At 37.5% G+C, this 26392-nt stretch overlaps 5 protein-coding genes across 7 annotated transcripts; 3 read left to right on the top strand and 2 right to left on the bottom strand.

Moving 5' to 3' along the window:
* Positions 1-1209: 1209 nt before the first annotated feature.
* Positions 1210-5904, top strand: LOC113767463 (putative AC transposase). Of its 2 annotated transcripts, none has more exons than XM_027311569.1 (5): positions 1210-1743; positions 1849-1930; positions 2293-2520; positions 2829-3703; positions 4680-5904. In XM_027311569.1, exons 1-5 carry the CDS (start codon positions 1732-1734, stop codon positions 5592-5594), a joined length of 2112 nt encoding a protein of 703 aa, XP_027167370.1. In that variant the 5' UTR covers positions 1210-1731; the 3' UTR covers positions 5595-5904. The 2 variants fall into 2 exon arrangements, with proteins under 2 accessions (XP_027167370.1, XP_027167371.1); XM_027311570.1 differs by having other exon boundaries at positions 1835-1930.
* Positions 5905-6341: 437 nt separating this feature from the next.
* LOC113768512 (probable translation initiation factor eIF-2B subunit delta) lies at positions 6342-13397 on the bottom strand. Of its 2 annotated transcripts, none has more exons than XM_027312904.1 (7): positions 12706-13397; positions 10795-10929; positions 8572-8939; positions 7655-8399; positions 7467-7563; positions 7329-7383; positions 6342-6802 (listed from the first exon to the last, which is right to left on the bottom strand). In XM_027312904.1, the coding sequence occupies exons 1-7, from the start codon at positions 13238-13240 to the stop codon at positions 6740-6742; spliced, it is 1998 nt and encodes a 665-aa protein (XP_027168705.1). In that variant the 5' UTR covers positions 13241-13397; the 3' UTR covers positions 6342-6739. The 2 variants fall into 2 exon arrangements, with proteins under 2 accessions (XP_027168705.1, XP_027168706.1); XM_027312905.1 differs by having other exon boundaries at positions 8572-8936.
* An 889-nt stretch (positions 13398-14286) lies between these two features.
* LOC113767454 (protein CHUP1, chloroplastic-like) lies at positions 14287-16880 on the top strand. The gene is made up of 4 exons (XM_027311560.1): positions 14287-14563; positions 14719-14783; positions 14867-15502; positions 15875-16880. The coding sequence occupies exons 1-4, from the start codon at positions 14464-14466 to the stop codon at positions 16853-16855; spliced, it is 1782 nt and encodes a 593-aa protein (XP_027167361.1). The 5' UTR covers positions 14287-14463; the 3' UTR covers positions 16856-16880.
* Positions 16881-17842: 962 nt separating this feature from the next.
* On the top strand, positions 17843-18608 carry LOC113769470 (oleosin 1). The gene has a single exon (XM_027313920.1). It carries the CDS (start codon positions 17876-17878, stop codon positions 18377-18379), a length of 504 nt encoding a protein of 167 aa, XP_027169721.1. The 5' UTR covers positions 17843-17875; the 3' UTR covers positions 18380-18608.
* A 5792-nt stretch (positions 18609-24400) lies between these two features.
* LOC113768406 lies at positions 24401-24949 on the bottom strand. Its single transcript, XM_027312746.1, has one exon. The coding sequence runs from the start codon at positions 24894-24896 to the stop codon at positions 24477-24479; it is 420 nt and encodes a 139-aa protein (XP_027168547.1). The 5' UTR covers positions 24897-24949; the 3' UTR covers positions 24401-24476.
* Positions 24950-26392: the final 1443 nt, after the last annotated feature.

The following is a 26392-nucleotide window of genomic DNA, read 5'->3' as shown; positions in this document are numbered from 1 at the left end:
ACTAGGTCAGCAAAATCATGGGGTGTTTTAGGCTTTTAGTATTTGCATTTTTTGGAAATTATTCAACAACCTAAGCTGGGCTTGTGGGCTAGCTGGACCGTGGGGCTCAATTAAACAAAAGCCTGGAACAGCCGCCTCAGGCCGGCTTGAATCAACTCTTGTATGGTTTTTCGACTTCAGCTCAACTCAAGCCCGAGCATTTTCCAGAGCCACATGAACAAATGGAAATGGTCCAACCATCTTCGTCCAACTCAACTCAACAAGCTCAGCTGGGCTTTTTTGTTCCTTTTTTTTTTGTCTTGTTTTTTAATCTTCCAGTGGCGTCAGAACGCCTACCAAACACGTCGTTTGAGCCGCCGTTTCAAAAGGCGTTACTACTCTATTCTGAAGGTGCAAGGTAAGGGAGTAAAGAGTAAAACGAGTTTTACATGTAAGACCTTGAAAATTAAAGTTTCTTGGAAAATTTTCATTTTAGTTGAATTATTTCCATTGAATCTATAGATGTTATTAACTTTTACTTTTTAAACTATAGGTGTTAGTATTTGGTTACTATAAGCCTGAATCTTAGTAAAAAATAAACTACAATTTGTGGAATCCTCTCGACCATAGGATAAGAAGAAAATCTAAGTGAATAAGAAAATTGTGCAAATTGAGTTCATGAGTAAAAGGCAAATTAGAAAGATTGATTTTGTGAATAATATCAGCGAATTCGAATTAAAGATAAAAACTTCTTAAAAAATATTGAATGATTTCGTAAGAAAAATATTACAAATGTAATATGCAAATGTACAATTTTCAACTTTTGATTCCATATGCTTTGTACTAATTTCAATTCGATTTTTCATGTTTCAATTCAAATCACTTTGATTATTTATAATTTGATTTCATATCACTATTATTACATTTCTATAATTACATTCATCATCTTTGAGAACTACTATATATTAGAAACAACAAGCTATGTAACTATAGAAAACCAAATTCAAATGAAACATAATCATCGAGAGTGTGAGATTGAACAAGGGAAAAATGAAAAGAATTTGAGCAATGTCCAAATGAAAAAAATACAAGAGACTAAAGTACAACCGATGCAAAAGTCGCGGGGGCAAAAACTGCAATTATCCCCTTTGGTTTGGTTGTCTTAGTCTAAGTAGTGGCGTCACGGCTCCGCTAACCCAACAGCGTCGCCGATCCCTTCTTTCTCTCCCAGAGACATCTTTCCTCTCTAATCACAGATTTCGTCTCAGTCGACTCGCTCACACCACTTTCCCTTTTTCGGCTTTGGCTCATTTCAACTCAAAAATACCACTCAAGAGTGAGACTCAGTTTTCAGTCCCCAGCAGCGGCAGCAGCAGCAGCAGAAGTAGCCACAGCTTGCAGATCCCAACTCTACCCTCTTAACTCCGCTCTCAGCTCAGCTCAACTGATCCTTCCAGCTCCCTTTCCAACAAGCCCCAACTTCAAATTCCCCTCCTCTTTCCTTCCCTTTCCCTCCCTTTTTCCTCACCTCCTCCATCAACTTCTTTTCCTTCCCACTCTTTCAAAATCGCACACTGCAAGAGAGAAATGAAATGAATCAATGATGATCTTCTCTTCTACCCTTTGTTTTTTCTTCTGAGCTTCTCAGCTAATCAAGAATTTGCTTGTAAAACTTTGGCAATACTTTTCACCATTTCAAGATCCAATTTTGATGCTTGAAATTAGCTCCAATTCAGCTTCCAACCAAAACCCATGAATTTTCAGGTATATGTTGTTGTACAGGCTAGTGTATACGAGTGACCATGTGATTGTGTTGAAGTAATGGTTCTGTTCTTGAAAAACTTTTATGTGTTAGTGTCTAAAATGCAGGGAGGAACCGTCAGTGGGAAATCTAGTGCAGCAGCGAATGTGATGGACTGGGGTGTCAACAATGCCTTCAAAACTTTGAAAGGTAAGAGCAGGACTATTTGCCTCCTACTGGGATTTTAATGGGACTGTTATCATCTCGACAATGTACTTCTTAAATATCAGGAGACTAGTCCTATTAGTATTAATTATTATGTTTCGTTTGGATGTCATTATCACTTCTTCTTTATGCAAACTGTGCAATATCTGTTATACTAATCTTGAGAGGTGCATCAAGATTGCTGCCTGCAAGCAAAATTGAAGCTTGACAGTTCTTTCTTGTGTAGATTTGTACATTGGAAATTCATTTCTCGTCTAGTTATTCCAAGAGAGAAAACATTATTTGAGCTGTTACATCTTTTGTCAATAATATGATCAAATGGGAGTTTTCCTTGTATCTTGGACCAGAAATGGAACCAAAGTCATTGGCAATAATGGATGGATCGATCATTCCAAGCATTGATCCGACAGATACTGGTTTAAGTTCCTCAGAGAAGGGCAATGCTATTCTTGCTGGAAAACCAAGAAAAAAGACGATGACGTCAGTGTATCTCAAGTATTTTGAAACTGCTGCTGATGGCAAAAGTAGGAGGTGCAAATTTTGTGGACAGAGCTATTCTATAGCTACTGCCACAGGTAATTATTCCTTCACCGAGGCATAGAAACATGTTTCAACTTTGATAATTCACACGTCTTACCTGTAAAGATATGGCCTAGATTTGCCCTTAGGACTCAGAAGAACTTGATTAGCTTGGATGCTGAAATTTGTAATTAGTATGCTGAAACTGCATTAACATTTACTTTTAGGACTTTATAGATTAGAAAGCTGAATAATTTTACCAGAGCTTTCTTTAAACGGCTTACTTTCACATGCTACATTATCGATTTAGCCTGAGATATATGCCAATGCGTATAGTTGACAGTCAGCCTTCTCCTTGATAAAGGAAACTTGGGAAGGCATCTCAGTAATCGCCATCCAGGATATGATAAGGTGGAAGATCTTTCAAATCCTACTACATATCCTAATCCTGTCACGGTAGTGAAGAAGCCTCAGCCTCAAGTAAAAACAGCTCAAGTGGAACTTGATCATTTGAATTGGTTGCTTACCCAGTGGCTCATTGTGGCATCTCTTCCCCCGTCTACTATGGAGGAAAAGTGGCTGGCAAACTCATTCAAGTTCCTCAATCCATCAATACAACTATGGTCAGGGGAAAGGTTCAGAGCAGTACTTCATGAAGTTTTCCGGAGTATGCAGGAAGATGTGAGGGTTATTGTTGATCAGGTTTCATCAAAAGTATCCATTACTCTTGATTTCTGGACGTCATATGAGCAAATTCTTTACATGAGTGTCACTTGCCAGTGGATAGATGAAAACTGGTCCTTTCAGAGGGTTCTACTTGATGTTTGTCACATTCCTTGCCCTTGTGGGGGTACTGAAATATATGACACTCTATTGAAGGTTTTGAAGTTCTATAATGTTGATAACAGAGTCCTCTCCTGTACACATAATAACAGTGAAAATGCTCTACTTGCATGCCACACTCTAAAAGATGATATGGATGGCCAGAAAATGGGCCCCTTCTTCTATAACCCCTGTGCTGCTCATACTTTGAGTTCAATCATAAATGATGGATTAAGAACTACAAAGTCGATAATCTCAAAAATTAGGGAGTTCGTTCTGGAGTTGAACTCTTCCTTACAAATGTCTGAGGATTTCCTGCAATTTACGACTGCTTATCAAGAAGGAAATTGGAAATTTCCCCTTGACGCCTCTGCTCGATGGAGTGGCAATTACCAGATGCTTGATATTGCACGTAAGGTATTTTCTATATTCCCTTGCTGAGACAAAAGAAGCGCACTTAATTGGTTAGTTTGGTGTATCTTACAGCAGACATGAATTTTCACAATTTCCAAATTTTCAGAGTTATTGGTCATTAAATCTGTCTCTAACTGAAATTTAAATTTTTTGTCCTTGCATGTAGAATTCATTTTACTTGGAGATAATTTCGGAATTAGGCATAAATCCTCTGTTAATAAGTCTTCAGGTTGATATTATCTGAGTAAAAAATAGTCTTAAGGAAGTGGCTGATTTTACTTTTCAGCCTTCTAGTGGAGTTAATAGATGTATGAAAATTAAACTGTCTTTTTGGGCTGGGTTGCATTATTTCATGATATTCACAACTACTATTTGAGTTTCTAATTTGTTTTGCTGAACTTTTTTCATATGCTCGTTTCACAGTATGAGTGTTAGGTTATTTGTGCACCTAGTTCTATTGGAAGAGAAGCACAAGATGAAGTAATTTGGCACAAAGTTCTAGTTGCCTAATTACTGCTATGTGTTGACTCCTACTATATTTTATCCAAACTATGTCAAAACGTGATAGATCAGGAGTAAATTTAAAAAAATATATATATTTAGCAGGGGAAGGGTGGGATTTAAGAAGCAGGATCAGTAGTACTTGGTACTCAGATCTTTGATGAACAATACCTACTTCTGAAAATGCTCCAGAATCTAATCATTCCCTGTCAATGAGAGAGTGTATACTCTGCAGAGATAAATGAAGTGACATCTGAGTAGGTTCTTTGATACTGACTGATCAAGTGCTGGCGAAATCAGATTTCCTTCCTAAGAAAGGCCAAGATTCTGTGAGGATTTAGGAAAACTGATCAAAAGCTAACTAAGGACTAAAACAATGGATTAATGGCGATCTTTAAATTTGATGCTATTGGTGCTTCTGTGCACGGACCTGGCAGAAAGCTAACTATGATTTTCAATATTATTTTTATCTATGCAGGCAGGGAAATCAATGGAAACTATTATCCGAAAGTATGAGGAATTGTTGGGCAGCAGGATGCTGCTTAGTTCTCCAGAGAAAAATGCTGTCAATATCATGCATGCGTATCTAGAGCCTTTCTATAAAACCATCAACAATATATGCACAACCAAAGTTTTAACAATTGGTTTGGTTCTTTTCTTCATGGATCACATTCTGGAGATGATAGCAGCCTGCAGAGACTCCAGACACAACCCAGACTGGCTCAAGGCTGCTGCTGAACAAATGGCCATCAAGGCACGTAACTACAATGACCAAATCTGCAATGTATTCACCTACATGACTGCAATACTGGATCCACGGATAAAAGTGGAGCTAATCCCTGATAGTATAAATTTAGAGAATTACCTTGAGGAAGCAAGAACCCATTTTATAAGAAATTATTCCACCAGCCATTTTCAATCCGTTACCAGTTCATATGCAGCACAAGAGCTTGAGGATGGGGGTACTGTTTCTTTCGCCGAGGAAATTGCTCGTAAAAAACGAAGGGCAAGCATGAGCTCTGCGACTGATGAATTAACCCAGTATCTATCAGAGCCACCAGCCCCCATATCAACAGATGCTTTGGAGTGGTGGAAGGTGAATAGTTCACGTTACCCACGGTTGTCCGTGATGGCTCGAGATTTCTTAGCCGTACAAGCCACTGCTATTGCACCTGAAGATCTTTTCTGCAGCAAAGGTGATGAGATTGATAGGCTGCGTTTCTCTGCATCCCATGATAGCACACAATCTCTGCAGTGTATAAGGTCATGGCTACAAGGTGGGATGAGGTTGAAGTATAAATCAACTGAGGTTGACTGTGAAAGGTTGATGGAACTGGCAGCTGCTTCAGCAGCAGAAAATAGCTCAACTGCTTCGGACAAGAAGCAGAAATAATGACTAATTGCCTCCAGAGGGGATACAACAAGGGGGAGATAGCTAATCATTTTTGCTCATAAGTTTACATCTCAGTAGATGTTACTTCTTGTCCACCTGCGAGTTTAACAAGTGTCTATATTCTCTTTGCTGTTTGAAGATAAATTTATGTACCATTGTACAGGTGAGAGCTAGTCAGAAGGGTAACGTAGATAGCTGCAAGATATGTCATGGGAAACGATAATATCAATCCTTTGCACTCCCAAGTGGGTGATCCATAGATATTCGAATATTGATTTTTGGATATTGTAACACTAAACGATATTACTTACCCATGCCTTGTTCACTCTGTCTGCTGTGACATAATATCGACATCTTAAACCAACATGGCACGCGGACCTGAGTGTACATAGGGTTTTCTATCTGCCTTCACACTCTGCTACTGAAAATGGAGTGAAATACGCACAACAAAGGGCCAAAAGGGGTACTGATTGTGTCGTCCAAAGAACAATTTTTGCGGGAAGGGAACACATCTAATAACCTCGGAATCAAAAAGCTTTTCACGACTCGCACATATAGCTAAGAAATCATTATGAAACTTGATTTCTGAACATCTCTGTCACGAAGGAACGGTCACGATTATAGTTTGGCCTTGGAATAACATGACGAACTACATAAGCTTACCATGCCTGCAAGATATTGTAGTGGCTGAAGGTTGTTATTCGTCACATTTCCAACATATCTCACAATATTGCAACAGAACAAAAATGTATCTGTTAAAAACAGAATACCATTTATTACTTTCCGCAAACTAATTAATTGAGGCCCCCAGATTGAAGCGAATTAGAACATAATAAGCATATTAAGCCAAAGGAATGGTCTACTTGACACTATACCAATACAACGATGGTTTCACAAAATTGCCGGATTAGGCAAATTGATTGCATCGTCCCCAAGCGTACCACATGAACGCCTTTGCCTACTTACTGACAATAATATATGACACCTCACTTACCAAAGGCCCCACATGTTGGAAAAACAAAAGAAGATGAAAATTTTGGTGTACTTTGGCATCCTTTAAACCTAATATATGTTAACAGTGCAAAGCAGGACCAAAACCTCTGCACATTTTGCCAAAATGCAGCCAGCGTCAATTTCTCTGTGCTCTATATCAATAGGTGCTCTCTCCCGTACTCGCGGACGATCACAGGTACACTGGTTGTTGGGATCTGTAGAAAATAACCAAATATCACAGTACATACAGTAAATAACAAACCATAGAAACAATCTTTTACCCAGTTAACCGTAAACAGCATCTGTAGCAATGTTGTATTCATGTTAGAGCAGAAGTTTAAGTATGTCTTAATCCATCCTAAATAATTAAAATTTGAAAGCGAAGGAAACTGCGCACAAGCCACAGGCCAATTATCCATTCAAACCACATCCAAAGGAGTGAATGTGATGTTCTTCCACTTAAATGGTCGATATGGTTCACACTTTCCCCAATCTTTTCGAGTAGCAGGTTTCCAATTCCTCGTTGTGATTTGATGTTTTAGAATACATTCAGTGACACTGTAGACTCATCCATCTGAATGGCCCAAAAAATAAAGGTGGTTCTTTTTAATCCTAAAAATATACAAGCACTTGTTTTTCATCACAACTAAATTAATAGTGATTAAAAGGGGGAACCAGTTTTTCTAGATTTACAATGTGTGTGACCTACAAAATCAAATCGTAACTTACATCATGACTTACCATTCCATACTCTGTAACAATCATTGAGATGTAATCTGGTGGAGTAGCATCATACCTGTGATGATTGCACCCAAAGCAAGCAATTTCAGAATCAAATCCTTATTGTACTCCTACTTCCATAATAAATCCAAAACTTACATCAAATTCAAATGCTGCAAATTTTCTTTATTAGTCCCATCATGCAAAGAGTTGATATCCATTCTTCCAGGAACCTTAGAAATTGCATCTGGATCACCTATACATATTAAAATACGCATAAAAAGTCAAATGCAGAGCATAGTTTCCGAAGCAAGATGGAAGCTGGAACAAAAGAAGCAGTGGCATACCAAGTTCATTTGAACAAATTGAATCAAGTAGCACTCTCTCATGAAACTTGTATGCTTCACAACAAACCAGAACTGGAACATGAAATGCATGAGCAACCATGGCAACACAAGCAGTTCCAACTCTTGAATATACAGTACCATTTGAGAAAACAGATGCAGCCCCCAAAAACACTCTTGTAACTTCACGCATAATATAAGAAACAGCATTTATATGTGTGTATGTACAACTAACACCAATCTTCACCAGCTTCCGAAGTAAAGCTTGGCCTTCAAACCTAGGACGAGAGTCTACTATCACCACACGAAATTGTTTCCCAAGCTTATGAGCATGCAATATAACCATTTCAACAACAGCAGATGAGCCATATGTGAGAAGAACATCACCATCCTGGATTTTCGTTACTGCATGTTCAACAATCACTTTTTCAGCAATTACTATCTTCTCATTAATAAAACGTTCAATATCTGAACACAGGGAGGATTTTGCTTCTGCCTCAGATAGAGTTATTGGTAGCTTGGCTATTCGAGACTTGAGAAACCTAATCGCATTACCCATACTGATTGAAAGGGGTCTGCACTCGATCAAAAATGAAACAAAGTTATTCACTTTGGCAGTTAAATCCCTAGTAAGGGTTTTTTCGGGGGGTGTGGAGTAGTCTTTAATTGCTTCTGAAAATGCTTGTAGCATGGCAACACAACGTGCATTTCCCCCACGTATATCTCCAGCAAGGTATTGTAGTCCAACCTGACAAAGAAGAAATAATTTTATTTTGATGGCCATATAACTGTCCATTGGCTGCTGCAGTAAACTGTTTCCATGATTCTTATTTACCATCGCAAACTCATTACTAGACAACCATAACAAACATAACAGAAAAGGTAATCAGCAAATTAGTTTTGCATAACAAGAGAAATACCTTGTAGATGGAGGGATGCATAGGGTCAAGTTGAAAAAACTTTGACTCGAGATCCGGAAGCTGAGTACCATGTTCATATTGAGGCAAATGACGAAAGAGTTCAACTCTATTTCTAGCTTCAGTTTGCTTAACTACTGAACGCTTTTTAGCCTTTTCAACACGGTTCTTATCATCAAATTGCATGCGTGGGGCAGGAGCATCTTTTTTTCGATCTTTCTCAGGTGGTCGCTCACCTCCTCTCCTCTCAGAAACAGCTGCAGAAGATGTGACAGGCCCGTCATCTTTCCTTTGTAAAGGCAGCTTCACTGCTTTATCAGTTTGTTCGTGTGCTGACAATGATGCAGCTTTTGATTTATTTCCACCAGCTGCTATTTAGGCAAAAGATCCTTTACAAAGATATAACATACTAGCATTTCTAATTTAGACACAACTTAACTTGAAGAGATTAGGTATAGAGAGAGTTAACAGTCATGGGTAAGCCATTCAGCAGAATTCCTAACACAGAAGATTTCATCCTTTGCTTGCTTTGCAAATGTCTAATAGAAATGAAATCAACACAAGGACAGAGGACCAGAAAGTAGCCAGGGCCAACTTTTCCGTGGATTGCATCAGGCTAGATAAGAAGAAAAACCATTTGAAAAAGTTCAATCTTTAGAGTGATGCAGGACCTAACAACCTGCTTTGACTCTTCTTCCCTAAGAGAAATGAACCAAAAAAACCAGGCAGAATTGTGCAGTAACCAATCAACTAACAGCCAAACAAGACATAAACATAAGATGAACTACCAGCCAAACAAAACATAAATATGCATGCCCCCAAGTATTAAGTCCCTAGTGTTTTCCCGCAAATCATTTCATTTTACAAGTAGGGGAAAAATCTTTTTTTTTTTTTGGTTTTAAAAAAAATATAGACAAAATGAAAAAGAATGAAGGATAAGAAGGAAAAGCAAAAGCAAAAGTAAATCCAGTCCTCCAAACACTCCATCCGCCATCTCCAACTTGCAGTTACTGAACAACAAGCCCTTAAATTTCTCCTCACTGATTGCTACAGATACGACACAATAAAGCCTCTAGGAGATCACTCCTCTAAAAAAGATTAGAAAGGGAACCTGTTGTGACGATAAACTATTAGTAATATTGCAATTTTGATGATCAACTTTAAGAGTACCTCTTTGCGGTGCGTGCGTGCGTGTGAGAGAGAGAGAGATCTAATGCCCACCAGAAGGAAATATAATAAAATAGTTTCAAATGTATTTAACAAAGTATGTTTCTTACCTTGCATGCCTATATACAAACATGGAACTTAACCATTAATATACTCTGGAGTTTACATTTGGTAGTATCCTTAGCATGACAATCATGAATATGAACAAGGCAAATTCTTTATTCTTCTTAAATATATGAAGTTTGCAAAGCTTTTATATGAATTCAGTTTGAGTAAACACCAAAGAAAAGGAATTGATATACCCATAGCCAAGTTCATATAACATCCTAATATAGTTGGATAGTGGCGTATCAGTTATCTGAAAGACGAAATTTGAAGTTGGATGAACATGGAAAACAATCTACTGAATGGTAATGCCAAGAAGCATTAACAATCTTTGCTTAGATCTGAACAGAATTTATTATTCAGTGAGGAAACTTAATAATTTTGACAAGAATATGAAAATAAAGGCAATTGCTTGCTGGAAATCATATAGCTGTAGATTACAATCTTCATTAAGACAGGGACAAGATAAAACATCCTAAAAAGACGACCAACACATTGGATACAGGAAAATATTCCTCCCAAAAACTAAGTTGCTTAAGTTATTAACCATTTGTGCACTTGCATTCTGGACAAACACACACAACAGAGAAAGAATTAATTGACACAAACTGCAAAAAGACATTAACAAATTTGATATTATCATGCAACAAGCTGACCTAAAAGTAGATCTCAAAATAATGAAACTCATAATAGTAAAAGTTCAGTCCAGCAGACATATGTCCACTTCATAAACCACTATTTAGAAACAGGTACAGCATCAAACAAATGCCAACAAACTTCATTATCTTGAAGAATTTCAAGTTGCCAACTGCTAATAGGTAATCTCCCCCCCTTCCCCCCCCCCCCCCAAAAAAAAAAAAACCAAAAAAAAAAAAAAATCTTTTAAGGGTGCCTAAGAAATAACTTATTTTGTTTAAGGTTCCCAAAGAAAGACAGGAATTTCAGTGGATGAACCTTTTGCAGCAGCTTTAACAGCACGTTGAGCTTCCTGCAGGGCACGCCTTGCAGCTTTTGAGGTCTTCTCTTTCAACGGCTTTGATTCTGATGGCAAGTCATTCCGGACTTCTGCAGTTTGTCCTCCACCTCTTTCTGGCCAACAAAACATTGTTAGAATTTCTATAAATGCTATAAATTTCGGTGGATTTCACAAACGATAATATTGATGAGGGACTCAGAAAATCGTGGATTTCACAAACAATAATATCGATGAGGGACTAAGAAAATTGTGGATTTCACAATCGATAATATCGATGAGGGACTAAGAAAATCTTCAATTGTGAGCAATATTTTCATGTGGCATACTATGTCAGAATAACATGCCAATAGAAGCCTCTCAAATATATATTTTCCACTGGGGCCTAGTAAAATAAAGATATACTATACAACTTATGTAAACATGACTCTAGTATGATGTTCAGAAAACTAGGAAACTAACCCACCCAATAATTCCTTTCTCTCTTTTACCCTTTTATCTCTCCTCTTATGTCGCTTACCGCTAAAAGTTCCCCTTGTATCGCTGAACCATCGCCATCTCTTCTTCTTTCCTCCTCCCATTCCTCATACCTTTCACTTTTACTCCCTCCCCTGAGTTATCTATCTCCTCCCTTTCCCCTAGCCCCTCCCCTGCTTCAAGCCTTTAGCCATTCTCATTTATTCTTACTTTGTTTTGCTCCCCAATCTCTGGCCACCAACTGGTGTAATAGTGATGTTGTGTTATGTTGTTTGTAATGTGGTGCCGCCGTTGGTCATAATTTGGTGATCTGGGAAAGGTGGTGGTTTTCTGAGGATGTCTGTGACGGGTGGGGTCAACAAAAGACAAGGAACTTGAATATGGATGGGTAAATTTCGAAAGATAATTCTGCCACGCCATGCTTGTACGTATCTCGTATTATAGGGTCCTACAGTATAGCAATACTGTAGAGGAAAACGAACATCTGTCATTCTCTTTTTCATGGTTCTTTTTTTGACAATCAATAGGAAAGAAAAGAGAAAAGAGGGGAAAAAAACTGCGCACAACCCCTCCTGGGATGTATTCAATGATCTCTAAGATCAGTACCAATGCATCTCTATCTGATACAGGCCACACTAATATTGTTCAATTTATCTGAATGAACTTAACCGCAAAGGAAGTTCCTTACAATCAAACAAATGTTACGCTAAGACATTAACAAAATTACCAACACAGAACCTGTGTGTAAGTTGTCAGGAGAAGAATGCAACTCATTTGTGAAACAGTTCTGTGATTAACTATTTCTGCCCTCAAAGTCTTCCAGAAATCTCATAAATCAATTCAGCCAATCTGTTGGTGTCATGACACCTCTAAAGTATTCCAAACACAAAACTCTTTCCTGATTGACCAAACAAGTTTTCAAGTGAATAGACGTAAATGCCAATATCGATTTAGACAAACTTCTATATTTCCTTTTTCCCACCTCTTTTTGCACCAGCATAAGAACACAAATACTCAACATAAATAGCAACTTCACATTCTGGTTGCAATATGCAGAATAGTTTACGAAAAAGCACACATTTTGGACATCTTTTCAACAGATACAGATGAATATAAAATTAATTCCGCAGTCAGCATTTTCAAAATTCAAACCCAAAATTGACCCAAAAAAAAAAACTTCAAACGTTTGCAAAATTCAGCTAATTCTAATGCCTTTCCAGTAAAGTTACTAATCAACAGACAGAGCACCAAGCTTCATATACACATGCAAAAGCTATAAAAATAAAAGAAAAAAGTCATGTTTACGTGCAAAATGAAGCAGAATAGACTTAAAAAAGAAAAAATTCTACTAAGTCTTCCATACATAATTTTCAAACAAAAATTCATAGCACTAGATATAACTACCGTGCATTTACCTTTTCTAGATCCTACTTGAGGCTTCTTCGACTGCTTCTCTTTCGCTGCCGCTGAATCAAACCGACCGTCAGGTGCCAACGACAAAGGAAACCTACCAGAATCATTTTGCCGAATCCAATTCACCGAATTGTCAGAGAATTCACTCTCGGCATCTCCATCTCTGTCGTCGCCGATGCCGCTAAACGGCGGGGAGGTTCCGAGAACAGACTCGTCGGGATTGTAACTGCTGACAACTAACTGCTCAGTGCTACTTGAATTATTATTAGGATCATCAAAAGAAGGCCTACGTGGCCTCAACGGCGTCGTAGCGGCAGCAGGTACGTTCACCGCACGTGACGCGGCATCTGATGGATGACGCGGCGGAGGAATCATGACTGGAGATAAGGAGTTGCTCGAAGGAGAGATGTCGGAAACCGGTGGCGATGTTGATGGGCCGGTCGGACCGGATTGATTTTGGACCTGGCCTGAACGTGGACAGAAGCCTACTTGGCGGACTTTCGGATCGATGACCCGGGAGTATCGACGCGGGTCCATTTCCGGAGGGAAATTCAGTTTTTCTCGGTTTGCGTGAGAGCAAGATGATAGGGTTTTATAGATAGCTGCTCTGGAGGTGAATTGACCATTTTAGACATGGAGGGTTTTGATTAGTGCTAGAAGAGGAAGGGCACCATTGGCAGAAAGGCAGTGGGGTTTTCATGAACAGGACTGCAGTGGAGATTGAGAGGAATTTGTTTTACTTGTTTATGCTTGGAGGAGAATACTTTTTGACTGACGTGGCAAGGTCAAATTTTGTATCAAGTCTCACCAAAATAAACCTAATCAAAAGTAAATGGCAATTTCAAAAAAATGTGGAATAATTAATTTCTGAAAAAAAAATTATTACATTTTTTTGAAGAGCCAAAGTTTAAATACATCTAATTGTATGAAACAAAATAAAATTTTATGTCATTTAAAAGAACCACGAAGTATTTTTCCAAACAATAGCTTATGATTTAAAATGCCATGAGTGCTATTTTTTAAATCAATAAAATTATCATTTTTATTACCAAAAAAAAAAAGAGTACATAACAACTTTTCAAAATTGAGTACCACATTATGAACTTGTTCTCGATAGATTATTTTAACTGATTTTAAAGTTTGATTTTGGATAATCAGTTTTTATATAGATTGTAACTCACATATTGAAAAGTAGTTTGTGGAATAATGTGATGTGATGCTGGATATTTTTAATTTCCATCTGCTCAAGTGTATGAGCCGTATCAATTTTCATAAGAAAATTGTCAATTTCTTCCTTTATTCTTTTTTGAACTTTAATAAAGGACAAATTGGCCTGTTGTCCTTTGATAAATATTCTGAAAAAATTTTGTCCCACGAGATGATTTGTCTTTTTGTTCTATTGACAACAACAACAAGTGATGTCACCCTGATTTTATCCTTGATGTTAATAACAGACAAATAGTTTAATCCACAAATCCTCCAATAAAAACTATTTATGTGATTCCAATTTTTCACCTTGGCAATTCAACTTCTTCTCTCTAATCTCCATGGTTCTACTTGCAATAAATGGCACCATTAATTGCTGCTGTCTTCAAGTTGGAGAAAAATCAACTGCTGCTTGGTGAAGAGATTTTTGTGCCAACAGCAAAAGATTTGGATTATCTATGAAGTGTGACATATGAACCAAGATTTTTGCAGGTCTAAGCGGCCATGTTCAGCTTCTGCTTGAGCTGCTTTGACACTTTACTCCCAGAATTTCTATGATACTTAGGGCAGGATTTCTTATAGTAGCAGTAGTTTCGGCTGTTAAAGTTTGTCAGATTACCAACAAGCGTTCAAGAAAGCCAAGCACTTCAGGAGGTAGCTTATTGCTGGTTTTATTTTTATTTTTATTTTTATTCTATCTGGAATTTCTACATCATTTCAACTTGTTAAAGTTCTTGTTGATTGCCTTTTGTCCTTTTCTAATTCTTCTTCTTCCTTCTTTTTTTTTTTTTTTTTTTTGTAATTTTTAGAGCACGGGAAAGTGAGCTTTGATGAAGAGCAAGCTGAGGAGAATGGCAAATCTGAAGAATCCCATGTACCAAAATTCTTCCTTTCTTGATCTTTTCCTCATTCATTCTTGGTGAAAATACTAAAGAGAAATTTACCCGTTGCATGCAGGTTGATCCGAGGGAGAAGAAAGAAGAGCAGGAAGAAACTTGCAAAAGTAAATCAGTAAATCGATTGAATGCAAAAAGTCTCGAGTTTTCTGTACAGGAGAATGGAAGGGTAAATGTCAGCGAAATTGATATCTTGAAGAATGTAGTGAAGGAAAAGGAGAAAATGAGAGAGAGCCTGGAAATGAGATTACTCGAGTTATATTGCCTGAAGGAGCAGCAATCAAGAATAGCTCTGCTGCAGAAGCAATTAAATGACAGAACATCAGAGATTAACATGCTTCGGGAGACGATCAACAAATTGCAGGATGAAAAGAAAAAACTTTATGAAGAGGTGAAACTGAATCAGTTGGCTGCAGAGCAGCTAGAAAGTGCAGAACTTATCATGCTAGAGCTGCAGGGGCAATTGGAACTTGATTCAGGTCAAATGAAGGAACAATTACTCATGCTAAAGGAACAAGTTTCGGGCTTTCATGCAAAGGAAGAATCCAAGGAGAATCTCAAAGCTATTAAAGTTGTGGAGTTGAAAGCGTTGGAGGTAAAGAGAATGAACATCCAGCTTCAGCTAGAGAAAAGGGAGTTGGTTGTCAAATTGAGTGCTGCAAATTCCAAGTTTGCCGAACTTTCTACCATGACAGAGGTATTGCAAATGTCAACAGCAATATATATGCTGCATTCTCTTCTTATGCTAGCTGTTTTGAAATTTCCCTGAGAAATCACCCAAAAGTTTCACTCGGTATTATACCATAGTCTGATCAGCATGTCATCAAACTACTACGGAAAAAGAAATCTCCAATTCTTCATAAATAATTAGAATTGTTGCATGATAGTTGTAATCAAGTTTGTATGTGCACCATCCATCTTTCGAATGCTAAGTATTCTGCCTGTCTGAAATCTTAAATTGCACAATTCTGTATTTAACATATTGAAGAATGATTTATCTTCTACCTGCCTGAATCTCAATTTGCACAAATATTTATCATACCGAGGAATGATGTATCTTATGTTGCAGCATAAACTTGCAGCCAAGTATAAGGAAGAAATAAGTAGACTGAAGAATGTCAATAAGAATCTGACGGAACAAGTTGACAAGCTGCATAACGACAGGCTCAGCATTCTTGAAGAACTGGTTTATCAGCGATGGCTGAGTACCTGCCTGAGGTTTGAACTCGGGGACCATTGTAGCCCATCACCGAAGAAAATAAAGCCAAATGTCTGCAGGAGATCAGATTTACGGTCTGATAGCTTATCCTCTGGAATATCCTCAGCTGAGAGTGATGAAATTAGCAATTCCACAACCACAAGTTCTTCTAGTAGTGAAAATACTAAGAACAAGAAAAAAGGCTTCCTGCAAAACATCAAGAGATGGGGAAGGAGAAGGGATGGTTCAACTGATAATGCATCAGAAAGCTGGTCTTTTCCAAGCAAGGCAGGCAAAATTAGAAGATTTTCCACTTCATCCATTCCATCAAGCATATTAGGCTTAAGGAATAGAGGAGAGAGAGGGTTACTCATCCCATTACAGAAGAAGGGAGTAGACTCCAATTCCCCTGAGACGCCAGCGGTTCGACGTGTAAGAAGAGTTTCCTTCAATGATGCGATAACTTCAGTTAGATACATATATGATGATAGCCCAGAATCAGATCAGGGAATATCAGATAATGGTCAAAAGAATGCTGACAATTTCAATGACTATTGCTCAGATATGAAAACTAGCTCCGGCAGAGATGAAATTTTGGAGGGAAACAATAGTGAGATTCCATCATCAAATGTCAATTCTGAAAGCCATGAAGCTTCCACTGTCCTAGGCAATCAAGACACAATCGAAACTGAAGTAGTCAGGAAAGAGGCAGTTCGGGCAGAATGTCTGAGTCAAGCAATGCCTTGTGCAGCTTCAGCTGCCAGCAAGTTTAGTGTAGTAGTGAATCTGATAGCAGCAATCATTATTGTCCTCTCTCTGATACTTTTTCATTTCAGACCTCTCTTTGCTTGAGGATAGTCAAGCTCTTCAGAGTTCAGGATCGGTACTTAATTAGGATCAAACTAGTTATACTTATCATGAGAATAAATGTGCGCACACAAGCATAGAAACACCTGTATTCATACATAAGTACAGCTATACATCCCTAACTGCCATTTTCCCATATAACAACATATTTTACATGTTTTTATTGCTGCTACGAGATTGTGTTACTCCATCAATCTCCTAAGTTTCCAATGCTGAAGATTGACAACTAATTATTATCGCCAAAATTACCACAGTCACAGAAAATCAATATGTTCACCACTCGCAAGAAAAGGAATAGTAATGCCTGCAACAAGAGAGTCTGAGAAGGGAAGCATTGCTGGAAACTGAATCATGAATCAGGGGCAGGAACTGTTACCATTCCTAAAGGTAGCCTTGACATGCTCTGAAAAAATGTCAAGTTTAAGTCATTTTTAACGTCATGTGTAAAACTTACATAAAAGAGTTATAAATTTATGTTACATTTAAAAATGGATTTACATTTTGTTCAAACAAACGAAACTGTTCCAAGCCGGCTGCAGTGCCCTTAATAATTTACCCAATGAATGATGCCAAATAAGGCAGCAAGATTGATTCCACCCTGAGTTTGTTCTTTCGTCTTTTTCTCTCTGTTTCATACATTCAAGGGCTGAAGTAACTAAACCACAATTCCTGTGGGAAAATAAATCTAGCCAGCTTAATCGAACGGCTGAGAACAGAAAGTCCTAGTAGTCCGGCCACAGACGATCATATTCCTCGAATCTCCAAAACAGAAATAATTCCAAAAAGAAAAAGTCCCGCTTCCCACAGCACATCTAGGAAAACTAAACTCCAAACTCCTCCCCATACCTCCACGTGTTCCCTTGCATGTCGCGACCCATCAGACCACGTCACCCCCCACAAGCCAGCGCCTCCTTTGATCTTTTAACCCCATTCCCATTTTCCTGTCTCTCTGGCTCTCTCGATCAAGATAATTTCTCCTCTCCAAACAACTCCAACTTTCCAACCATGGCCGACCACCAAGCCAGCCCTGGCCAACCCCAAAGGCCACCGCGCCCAACCACCACCTCCACTGCCGGCGCCACTACCTTATTTCTCCGTAAAATGCATGAGCATGCACCCAACTCAACCCAGCTCATCGGGTTCTTGACCTTGGTAATATCCGGTGGCATTCTACTTCTCCTCACTGGCCTAACTCTCACCGCCACGGTTCTCGGCCTAGTTTTCTTCGCTCCCTTGATTATAATCTCCAGCCCCATATGGGTTCCGGCTGGATCAATTCTCTTCGTGATCATCGCCGGATTGCTCTCTTTCTTCGGGTTCGGTGTCGCAGCCATGGCGGCCTTTTCCTGGCTGTATAGGTACTTTCGGGGTTTCCACCCGCCCGGTTCGGACCGGGTAGACTATGCAAGAAGCCGAATTGCGGATACGGCAAGTCAGGTGAAGGATTATGCTAGAGAGTATGGTGGATATTTGCAGGGTAAAGTGAAGGATGCAGCTCCTGGTGCTTGAAAATTCAAGTGCAAAATGCCAAACCGGACTTGCAATAAACCGGCTTTTAAAAAAAAAAGATGTTGTTTTTCGGCTAGCTTGTTCTGTTCTTTAATTATTAATGAGATGTCATATATATATATATGTGTGTAATGCAATTTCGATACTTTCCAAGTTTGCATGTTCATAAACTAATTGAAGAATTGGAGTTACTAGGTCTAACTGGGGTGGAAACGACTCGAATCTATCTTGAGTAGTGTGATGCTTGATCTTGAGTTCGACTTAATAAAATTTTGGCTTTGAAATTCTAGCTTGTATATTGATTATTTTCTTCAATTGTTTGGGGCCACGTCACACTTCAAGTTTGGGCTTAATGTTTACACCACACCGCCAGTTTCAAATCACCTGAAAACAGATTTAGAATTGAGGATGTAGTCACTCCTTGTCTCTTTATTTAGTTCATTATCTGATCATAACATCTTCAACCAAATTTTGACCCCGGATCCTGAAATCAAAATTTTACTAGCATTAATTAGCTACCTCAACTTGCCAGTTACCTCTTAGTTGCTTCATCAATGCTAATCCTAGAAGTGTTTATTCAACAAAGGAGAGTCCATTTTCACCTCATCTTTCTTTTTTTTTTTTCTTTTTTTTTGGGAGTTTTAAGCAGAAAGACGATCTGAGAAAAACATACTTTTCTCTCTTTAACTATGGAGGGCAACTGAATATTAATTGTTCAACAAATAAAATTGTCGGTGGGATCCTCGTCATGTTAATTTCAGCCATTATATATAAATCAAGACTTTCAGATGAATGAATACATAAAACCACATATATATATTTAAGGAGGATTATTCTCTTGCAATTTTGTACGAAATTCTTATCCCCTAACTACTATACCATTAATGGCCAGGTTCTGAAAATTTATTGCTTAGGCTTCTTCTACGTATATCATAAAAGGTCCCTTTTTCCTTTTCTTACAGAAGTAAGAAATTAGACAGATAAATTTAATCCCAGAAGTAACCTCAAAAGCCGGCAACTTTTGAGGTTCTCCTGTGGACTTAACTACCAAACCCTTAATCCCCCAAGAACGATGTGGGATAGAAACCCCACAGGCTTCTGTAAGGCTGCTGCGCGCTAAGAGATAAAGACCCCACAAAACCCTTAATCCCCCAAGAACGATGTGGGATAGAAACCCACAGACTTCTGTAAGGCTGCTGCGCGCTAAGAGATTAAGACCCCACAAACCTCAGAAACCCTGCAATGTCCCAAGAATCCAAGATTAAGACTTTAACAATTTGCAGGCTTGCAGCAGCTAAGTCTGTTTGACCTACAACTTGGCGTCCGTTGACCTGCAGCAGCGGTTGTACCTTCATATTTTAATTACTTTGAGTTTGAGGAGGACATATTAAAGTAGGATGCACACGAATTAAAGTGGTCAACTTTGGTTTACTTCTGGTTTCACAAGTCAAGCTGGAAAAATCACTGTACAATTTTTGTTATTGATTTTAAGGATATTGGACTAGCAAGAGAAAACAGCTTATGTTATGACTTGCAGGTTTTAATCAAAAGCGATAGGCACTAAATTGATGGTAAATATTCATAGGAAAGATTGCCCCGGTAAACCCACATAATTTGAAAAAATTTTAGGAAGTCAATTTTGAAAATTGATAGTCAAGATTGGTTACTAGCCTCAACAACGTATTTCAAGATATTCCAACAGGACCAGGAAATGTTCAACTAAATGAAGCTGACCGGACCATTTTTTTTGTGCTTGGAGAAAATTTGAATAAGACTCCCTTGTGTATTTTTCCTCTTTCTCCAGTCAAATAGATATTTACATATTTAAGGGTGTTATTTCTCTAGTAAGCATCTAAAAGGAACGTAAATATGCCAATTTTGCACTTATTTTTTTTTATATATAAATCCTTTCATGCCAATTTAGTCCATCTAATATAAATCAAGAATTTTAGATGAGTGAATAAATGTGTAAAGCACATACATTAGTAACATAACCTTTTCTTTTTCCTTTTTTTCCCTCCTCCCAAAACAACCATAATTACCTCTTCCAAACACAACGTCAAAATTCATTCTCTCCCTTTTAACTTGGGTTGCCTCTTCTTTATTTTGTGTCTCAACTAGGGCCAAAAGAATTAGTGAAGTGTGCAAGTTCATTGGGATTCGTATTCAATCAATAATGGTTTGTTTAGACAGGAGATTATTTGAAATAATTTTTATGATATAATGCATGTGAAATAAAAAAAAAATAGTTGAAAAAATAAAATGATAACTAAAAAAAACGTGTTTGTGATATAAGAAAAATAATATTTAGCGAAAAAAATTGGTATCCAAACACGCCCGAGTCATTCCTTCTCAAGTTCTCAAAGAGAATTAATACATGAGCCATTCTCATCTTTAATCTTCTTTGCTCAACCACCTGCTTTCTTCTTTCTCCCTTTTCCTTGGAGACCTTCCAATTTTTGGCACACACTCCATTGCAAATTTGTACGAATTTATTATCCAAAACTACTAGAGCTATCAGCTGCCATGGATGGCCAGGTTGTGATGATTTATTGCTCAATACCGGCCTCTCAGTTATCATAAGGTCCCAAGTTGAAGATAACCATATCCCGTTGACCCACAAAGTAAAATTTATGGGTAAGTTTGGCTTATTAACATTTTTTAAATCATAAATTAAAAATGAATAGCTTAATTAAAACCTCACAAAGATTTACTACATAAAACGTGAGGATGTTGGACTAGCAGGGGAGAACAGGTTAGGTTTTAAGTTTTAATCAAAAGCGATTTTATAAGTTGAAGAAGTCGATTTTGAAATTTTTGTACCTTGATATTCAAGATTGATTACGAATCTCAATAATGCACCACAAGATACATAGATCACGATATGTTCAACTGGATGAAGCTGACGAGACCATTTTTCCATGCTTGAAAATAATGATTAATTATGTTAATTAGTCGGTGATCAATTAATTAGGTAGATTTCTTTAAGATATGAGAAACTAAGGAAAGAAAAATAAAAGAATATCCGTACGTGGACTTTGAACATGGACTTTGTCAAATTTATGTCCTAAGGAAAAAAAATGGGGGAAAATTCCGGTGCAGTTGACTGCTACTGCTCAATGAGCATGACTGAGGACGGATGAATGGAGTTGAGAGCCCAAGGAATGAGTAAAACAAAGCCTTGGGGAGTTTAGAGCGGCAAAGTCTTGGGCTCGTTGTTTTGCTGGAAATGCCGAAGTCTCTGCTAGACAATATTGACTAGTGCACAACGTTTCGGCTTGGAAAGTCATCCCCTATTCCCACTCTTTTTTTTTTTTTTATTACTTCCTCCCATACCCAAACCTATCAGTTAGAATTTGAACCCTGATTTACTACGTGGAAGTTCAACTCCTTGGATAATATCTTTTTTGAGAATAATATCTTCTACCCCTATCCATGTAAAAAGTCAAATCATTCCGGGGCCTTTAGTAAATTCAAGAGTTTCAAAAGGAAGCCAAAAAATTGTACCCAGGAATTTGGCATCTATACACTCCCCAGAAAGCTAATGCCAATGACTTAGTTCCGAATTAGGGCTGCAAACAAATTAAGTTGCTCGCGACCGCTCGCATCTAAGCTCAACTCGAGTATGATCAATATCGAGTTCGAATTAAGCTCAAGCAGGCCAAATTGAATTCAAACTCGAATTCGAGTTCAAAAAATATTAAACTCGTTAGTTCGCGAGTCGACTTACGAGTTCGAGTATATATATATATGTTTATTTATTTATTTTAATAGTAAAATTACATATATATCCCTAATATTTTATTATTTATTAAGGAAAAATTAGTTTATTTATTTTTTAAAAATAAAATAATTATTTTTTATTTTTTCGAACTCGAACTTTAAATTGGCAACTCGTCGAGCTAGAGGTCGAGTTCAAATTTGATAAAACTAAGTCAAGACTTGGTTCGATTAGGCCAAAACTCGACTCGTTTGTAGTCCTATTCCGACTCGACTCGTTTGTAGTTCTATTCCGAATCATCTTCTTTTTTTTTTGTATATATATCGAATTTTCAAGGCTTTTTTTTTTTTTTTGGGCGGGGGGAGGGATGGTAGAAACAATTGAACTAATTAAGATGCTTGATGAGAAAGGTTTTAAACTAGGGGCAGACCCCAGCTGAACTGGGCAAGAGAGACGGAAATACTCAGAATTGGTGCTAACTTTATCTGTATTAATTTATTTGCAAAGCGAATTATCTTGAACTTTACCTTCCCCAGCTACCACATTCTTATAAACTAAAACTAAAGCGAAAAACAAACACATGAAGGAAAGAATTGGGTTCCATTCCTTATGCTGTTTCTTCATTATTTACAGCCACCGGCCATGGCTGGAGTGGAGACTATGATTGTCTTAAAGGAGAAACGAACCTTTGGCCTAGCCCTACGGATAAAAGGTAGCTAATCAACACTATTTCGGGCATTTCTCAAAAAAAAAAAAAAAAGAAAAATTGGAAGATGGTTAGCAATATTAACTCCCCTTCATTCCTCATGCGCCAATGATTAATCTTTTCCCAACACAAGGAAAATCACCCTTTTAGATTACAAATTTTTGAAGTATTTATAGAAAAATATGTTTTAATAATGTGATATATATGAGGTAAAAAGGTATTTGAAAAGCGTATTTAAAAAATTTTTCAATGAAAATTTGCAATCCAAACAGGACCAGCGATCAGAATTTAAAAACTCCAATCCAATTATCTAAGACTTCATACTCTTCACAATCTTACCTTAATTCTTTTGACACTAAGACTACTATCTCCTATACTATAAATAATTTGTGTACTAATTAAGTTCAGGTCTGTTATTATATGCATGATAAATTAAATAGGTTATCATTAGTGTCATAATACAATACATAAGGATCGACTTGATGTATGATGTCTGCATATTCGTGCAAGCGATCTATAAAATATGCTTTGTCCAACCAACCTTCATTGACAAACTAATTTGAGAAAAATTTCCTATGTATTTATGTACTTCTTGTATGGGTTTTTCCTTTTTTCCCTACCTCATATCTTCACTCAGTCAAAGTTTCGTAGGGGTCCAGATTGGCTGTAATTATGCTCTGCGTAGACTAATTAACAATTTCTCAATTTGAAAGAAACCACAAAACTTTTGCTAATTGGAGGGCTTAAGCTTGCTTCTGGAAATGATTAATCAATTAAACCCCTTTAAAGAAATGAATTCGGGTCAAATAAGGAAGATATCTTGTACTAATTCATCTCCTTTGGATGAAGGAAAAGTTGAATGAACTAGATAACTTGCCTCTTCATGAAGTTGGAAGTAAGTGAAAGTGAATCAATGGCTACTTCTTAGTTTTGCAGCTCCATCAAAATTTTAAAAAAATGAAAAAAAAAAGTTGAAGTGTCGAATCTAGAATATCATTAGCAGACTTGACCAATAAAGACTATTTAGTCTTTTTTTTTTCATTTTTCTATGAGATTACAATAACCCACAACAGTGGGAACAATACAAAAGATTACAAAGAGATCATAATTAATTACAATTACAATTAATCTCTACATTTAGTGGGATACATACCAACATAAAGTTGGAACAGACTCACAGTTTGATGATTATAAGACTCGAACCAGGACCTATAGGTTTTAGGGTCTCAGCTTTAACAAGTAAACTTGAGAACCATTGATAGTGGTACAGGAAATTAAATATAAAGAATATGAGATGAACCAAATACGGAAACAAAATTTGAAACCTTCCACTACAAAACATCTCAGAGGTTCACATCCCTCAAAAATGAAAACATTTTATACACATGCATATTAATTTGTTCTAGGGAAAAAGAGAAAGAAAAAGAGAAAGAAACATGGACACTGATTTCTGGTTTTCTAAATTTGAGGCCCCCAAAATGTAAGAGAAAGTTCCCCATCTATTTCAGTGTCCCACAACAGCTAGTACATGCATAATTCATTTACCAGATTTCTGCCATACACGATCAAGACACAACAACTTGGACTGAAGAACTCACATATGTAGCCACTTGTACGCTAAAACTCAGGTAAACAAGTAATAGCATCACAAACAGGAGATTCTTCTTCTATTACTTCTGCAGATAGCTAGGCAGAGGACTGGCACGAGGTGACTTCATGGGAAGCTCCGAAAGCTTTTTCCCGTTGCTATCATAATAAATCACACCGGAGAAATCCAACGGCTGACACTTATCACCCATCAAGATGTTCCTCTGCCACAGGCCTCCGTCTCCAAAATCAATTTCACCTTCAAATTCTTCATCCACCTTTTTCTTGTGCTTAAAGTTGATAGCCTTATTGCTAAGGGTCACCAAAAGTTGCTTTGGCTTGGCCAAAGGCGACTTTGGTGAATTTGTAGCAAATTTCTTTGTAGCTTTGCTAGCTTGTCTCGTGCACTTAGCCCAGAAAGAATTTATGGACCGTATTAAGCTAACACTCCTGGTGGTGGCGAAGGTGGGGGAGGGAGTGCATGGTGGAGTTAGCCGGGACATTTTGTTGGGTTTTAGCGGTGGCGGCGGTGGTGCTGCTGCTGCTGCTGCCTGACGGGGATTTCTAGTGGGAAATGGAACGGCGTGGGGAGTATTTATAAGGAAGACTGGGTGGTGGTGGGGTTCAGTGTGGGGGAACAGGAGGCGACGGTTTTGGGTTGTAGTTTGACTTGATCAATTTTGGATTTGGATGGTTATTATCGATTTTCTGATTTATGTGGATTTCTTTAAGTTAACGTTAACTTAAACAAATTATTAGCGTTAAATTCTCCAAATGGCATAAAAGTTTTTGAAAAATATTTATTTTCCAAGGACAATTAAAATTTTGAAGGTATGTCACTCTGTTCCACTACTATACATCTAGTGCCCGTACGTTTCTTCTTTTTCTTTTTTCTTTTCCTGGATAACATAATAGGTATTTAATTTAACCTATCAATCATTTTATATAATCATTAAATAACATAATTGCTCGAAAAATAGCTCATTAACTGAAAGATTGGTTGTATAATGAGGACCAAACAAAAGAAAAAAAAGAGTAAAATTCACTTGTAGAAGGTTTGTTTCCACCTAAATTCGATCGATATAATTATAAACTCCATGCTATATTGTAGGTAATATTGAAATTCGAATTTTAAATTTAAAATACGAAGCAAATTTAGTCACGGCCAAAAGTCATTAATTGGTTGAACCGCCACTTTACTTAAAACAAAATATTAGAGCGTCAAGTGTCAAATTAGCAACAGGTTTTGGCTACTATTACACCCTGATTATCTTAATCCAGGCTGTGGATTAGATTAATGTCTAATAGACCATTAGCGTATTGCAATAAATGGAATTTAATATGATTATTGTTGGTGAAATGATCTCACGCGTCATCATTGATCAGTTTGAACTAGATTTTTCTGAGCAAGCAACGTAAGCACCGTGGCTAGCTGCTGGCAAAGGTTCATTGACTTACACTTGTTCTGCACTTCCACTTGGGATAATGAGTCGAGATATATGGATGCAGGTTAGTAGTTAGCTGAGTCAATGCAATTTGTGGGCTAAATAAATGAATGGAGTCTGGTTCAATTTGGAGCATTAGTCAATGGTGGTCGGAATTGCGATATGCTTCACACTTGCAACTTTGTAATTTAGAGGTTATTATCCATCTTGGACCCACCTGATGTTGTTTTTTTGTGTCATTTTCCTCCAAATCTAAATACATTGCTTCCTCTAATCTTCTACCACTGGTTGTAACCCACTTTTAAAGGTCGGCAATTCCTTGTGGCATGCACATCTCCAACTACAAGATCACATTTCGTGGTTTGCTGCACATTTGTGCATAGTTTTGGAAACTGATCAAAATCCACAACAAAATTTGATGGTACACACATCCTGACTCATCGTCATCATGGGGTTTTATCACAGCCTTTTTCGTTTTGATGTTAATATATATACATATATGTTACTGGACATTTAGCATAAAAAGAAAAGTGTGATTATCTTTCTCAAAATTG

Source organism: Coffea eugenioides, chromosome 4 (assembly GCF_003713205.1).
Source record: "Coffea eugenioides isolate CCC68of chromosome 4, Ceug_1.0, whole genome shotgun sequence".
Taxonomy (NCBI): domain Eukaryota; kingdom Viridiplantae; phylum Streptophyta; class Magnoliopsida; order Gentianales; family Rubiaceae; genus Coffea; species Coffea eugenioides.
This window is presented reverse-complemented; position numbering and strand designations above follow the sequence as displayed.

Bases quoted from the DNA above. Each gene is read 5' to 3' on its own strand.
- LOC113767463 (XM_027311569.1), top strand. The intron at 1,931-2,292 runs GTAAGAGCAGGA...ATCTTGGACCAG, and splicing joins TGCCTTCAAAACTTTGAAAG to AAATGGAACCAAAGTCATTG. The intron at 3,704-4,679 runs GTATTTTCTATA...TTATCTATGCAG, and splicing joins TGCTTGATATTGCACGTAAG to GCAGGGAAATCAATGGAAAC.
- LOC113768512 (XM_027312904.1), bottom strand. From the start codon at position 13,240: ATGGACCCGCGTCGATACTCCCGGGTCATCGATCCGAAAGTCCGCCAA. The intron at 8,400-8,571 runs GTATTTCTCTTG...CTTCTTTGTCAG, and splicing joins TGCATCCCTCCATCTACAAG to GTTGGACTACAATACCTTGC. The intron at 6,803-7,328 runs GTAAGTCATGAT...TATTTTCTACAG, and splicing joins TTGTTACAGAGTATGGAATG to ATCCCAACAACCAGTGTACC.
- LOC113767454 (XM_027311560.1), top strand. From the start codon at position 14,464: ATGATACTTAGGGCAGGATTTCTTATAGTAGCAGTAGTTTCGGCTGTT. The intron at 14,564-14,718 runs GTAGCTTATTGC...TGTAATTTTTAG, and splicing joins AAAGCCAAGCACTTCAGGAG to AGCACGGGAAAGTGAGCTTT. The intron at 14,784-14,866 runs GTACCAAAATTC...CGTTGCATGCAG, and splicing joins GCAAATCTGAAGAATCCCAT to GTTGATCCGAGGGAGAAGAA.
- LOC113769470 (XM_027313920.1), top strand. From the start codon at position 17,876: ATGGCCGACCACCAAGCCAGCCCTGGCCAACCCCAAAGGCCACCGCGC.
- LOC113768406 (XM_027312746.1), bottom strand. From the start codon at position 24,896: ATGTCCCGGCTAACTCCACCATGCACTCCCTCCCCCACCTTCGCCACC.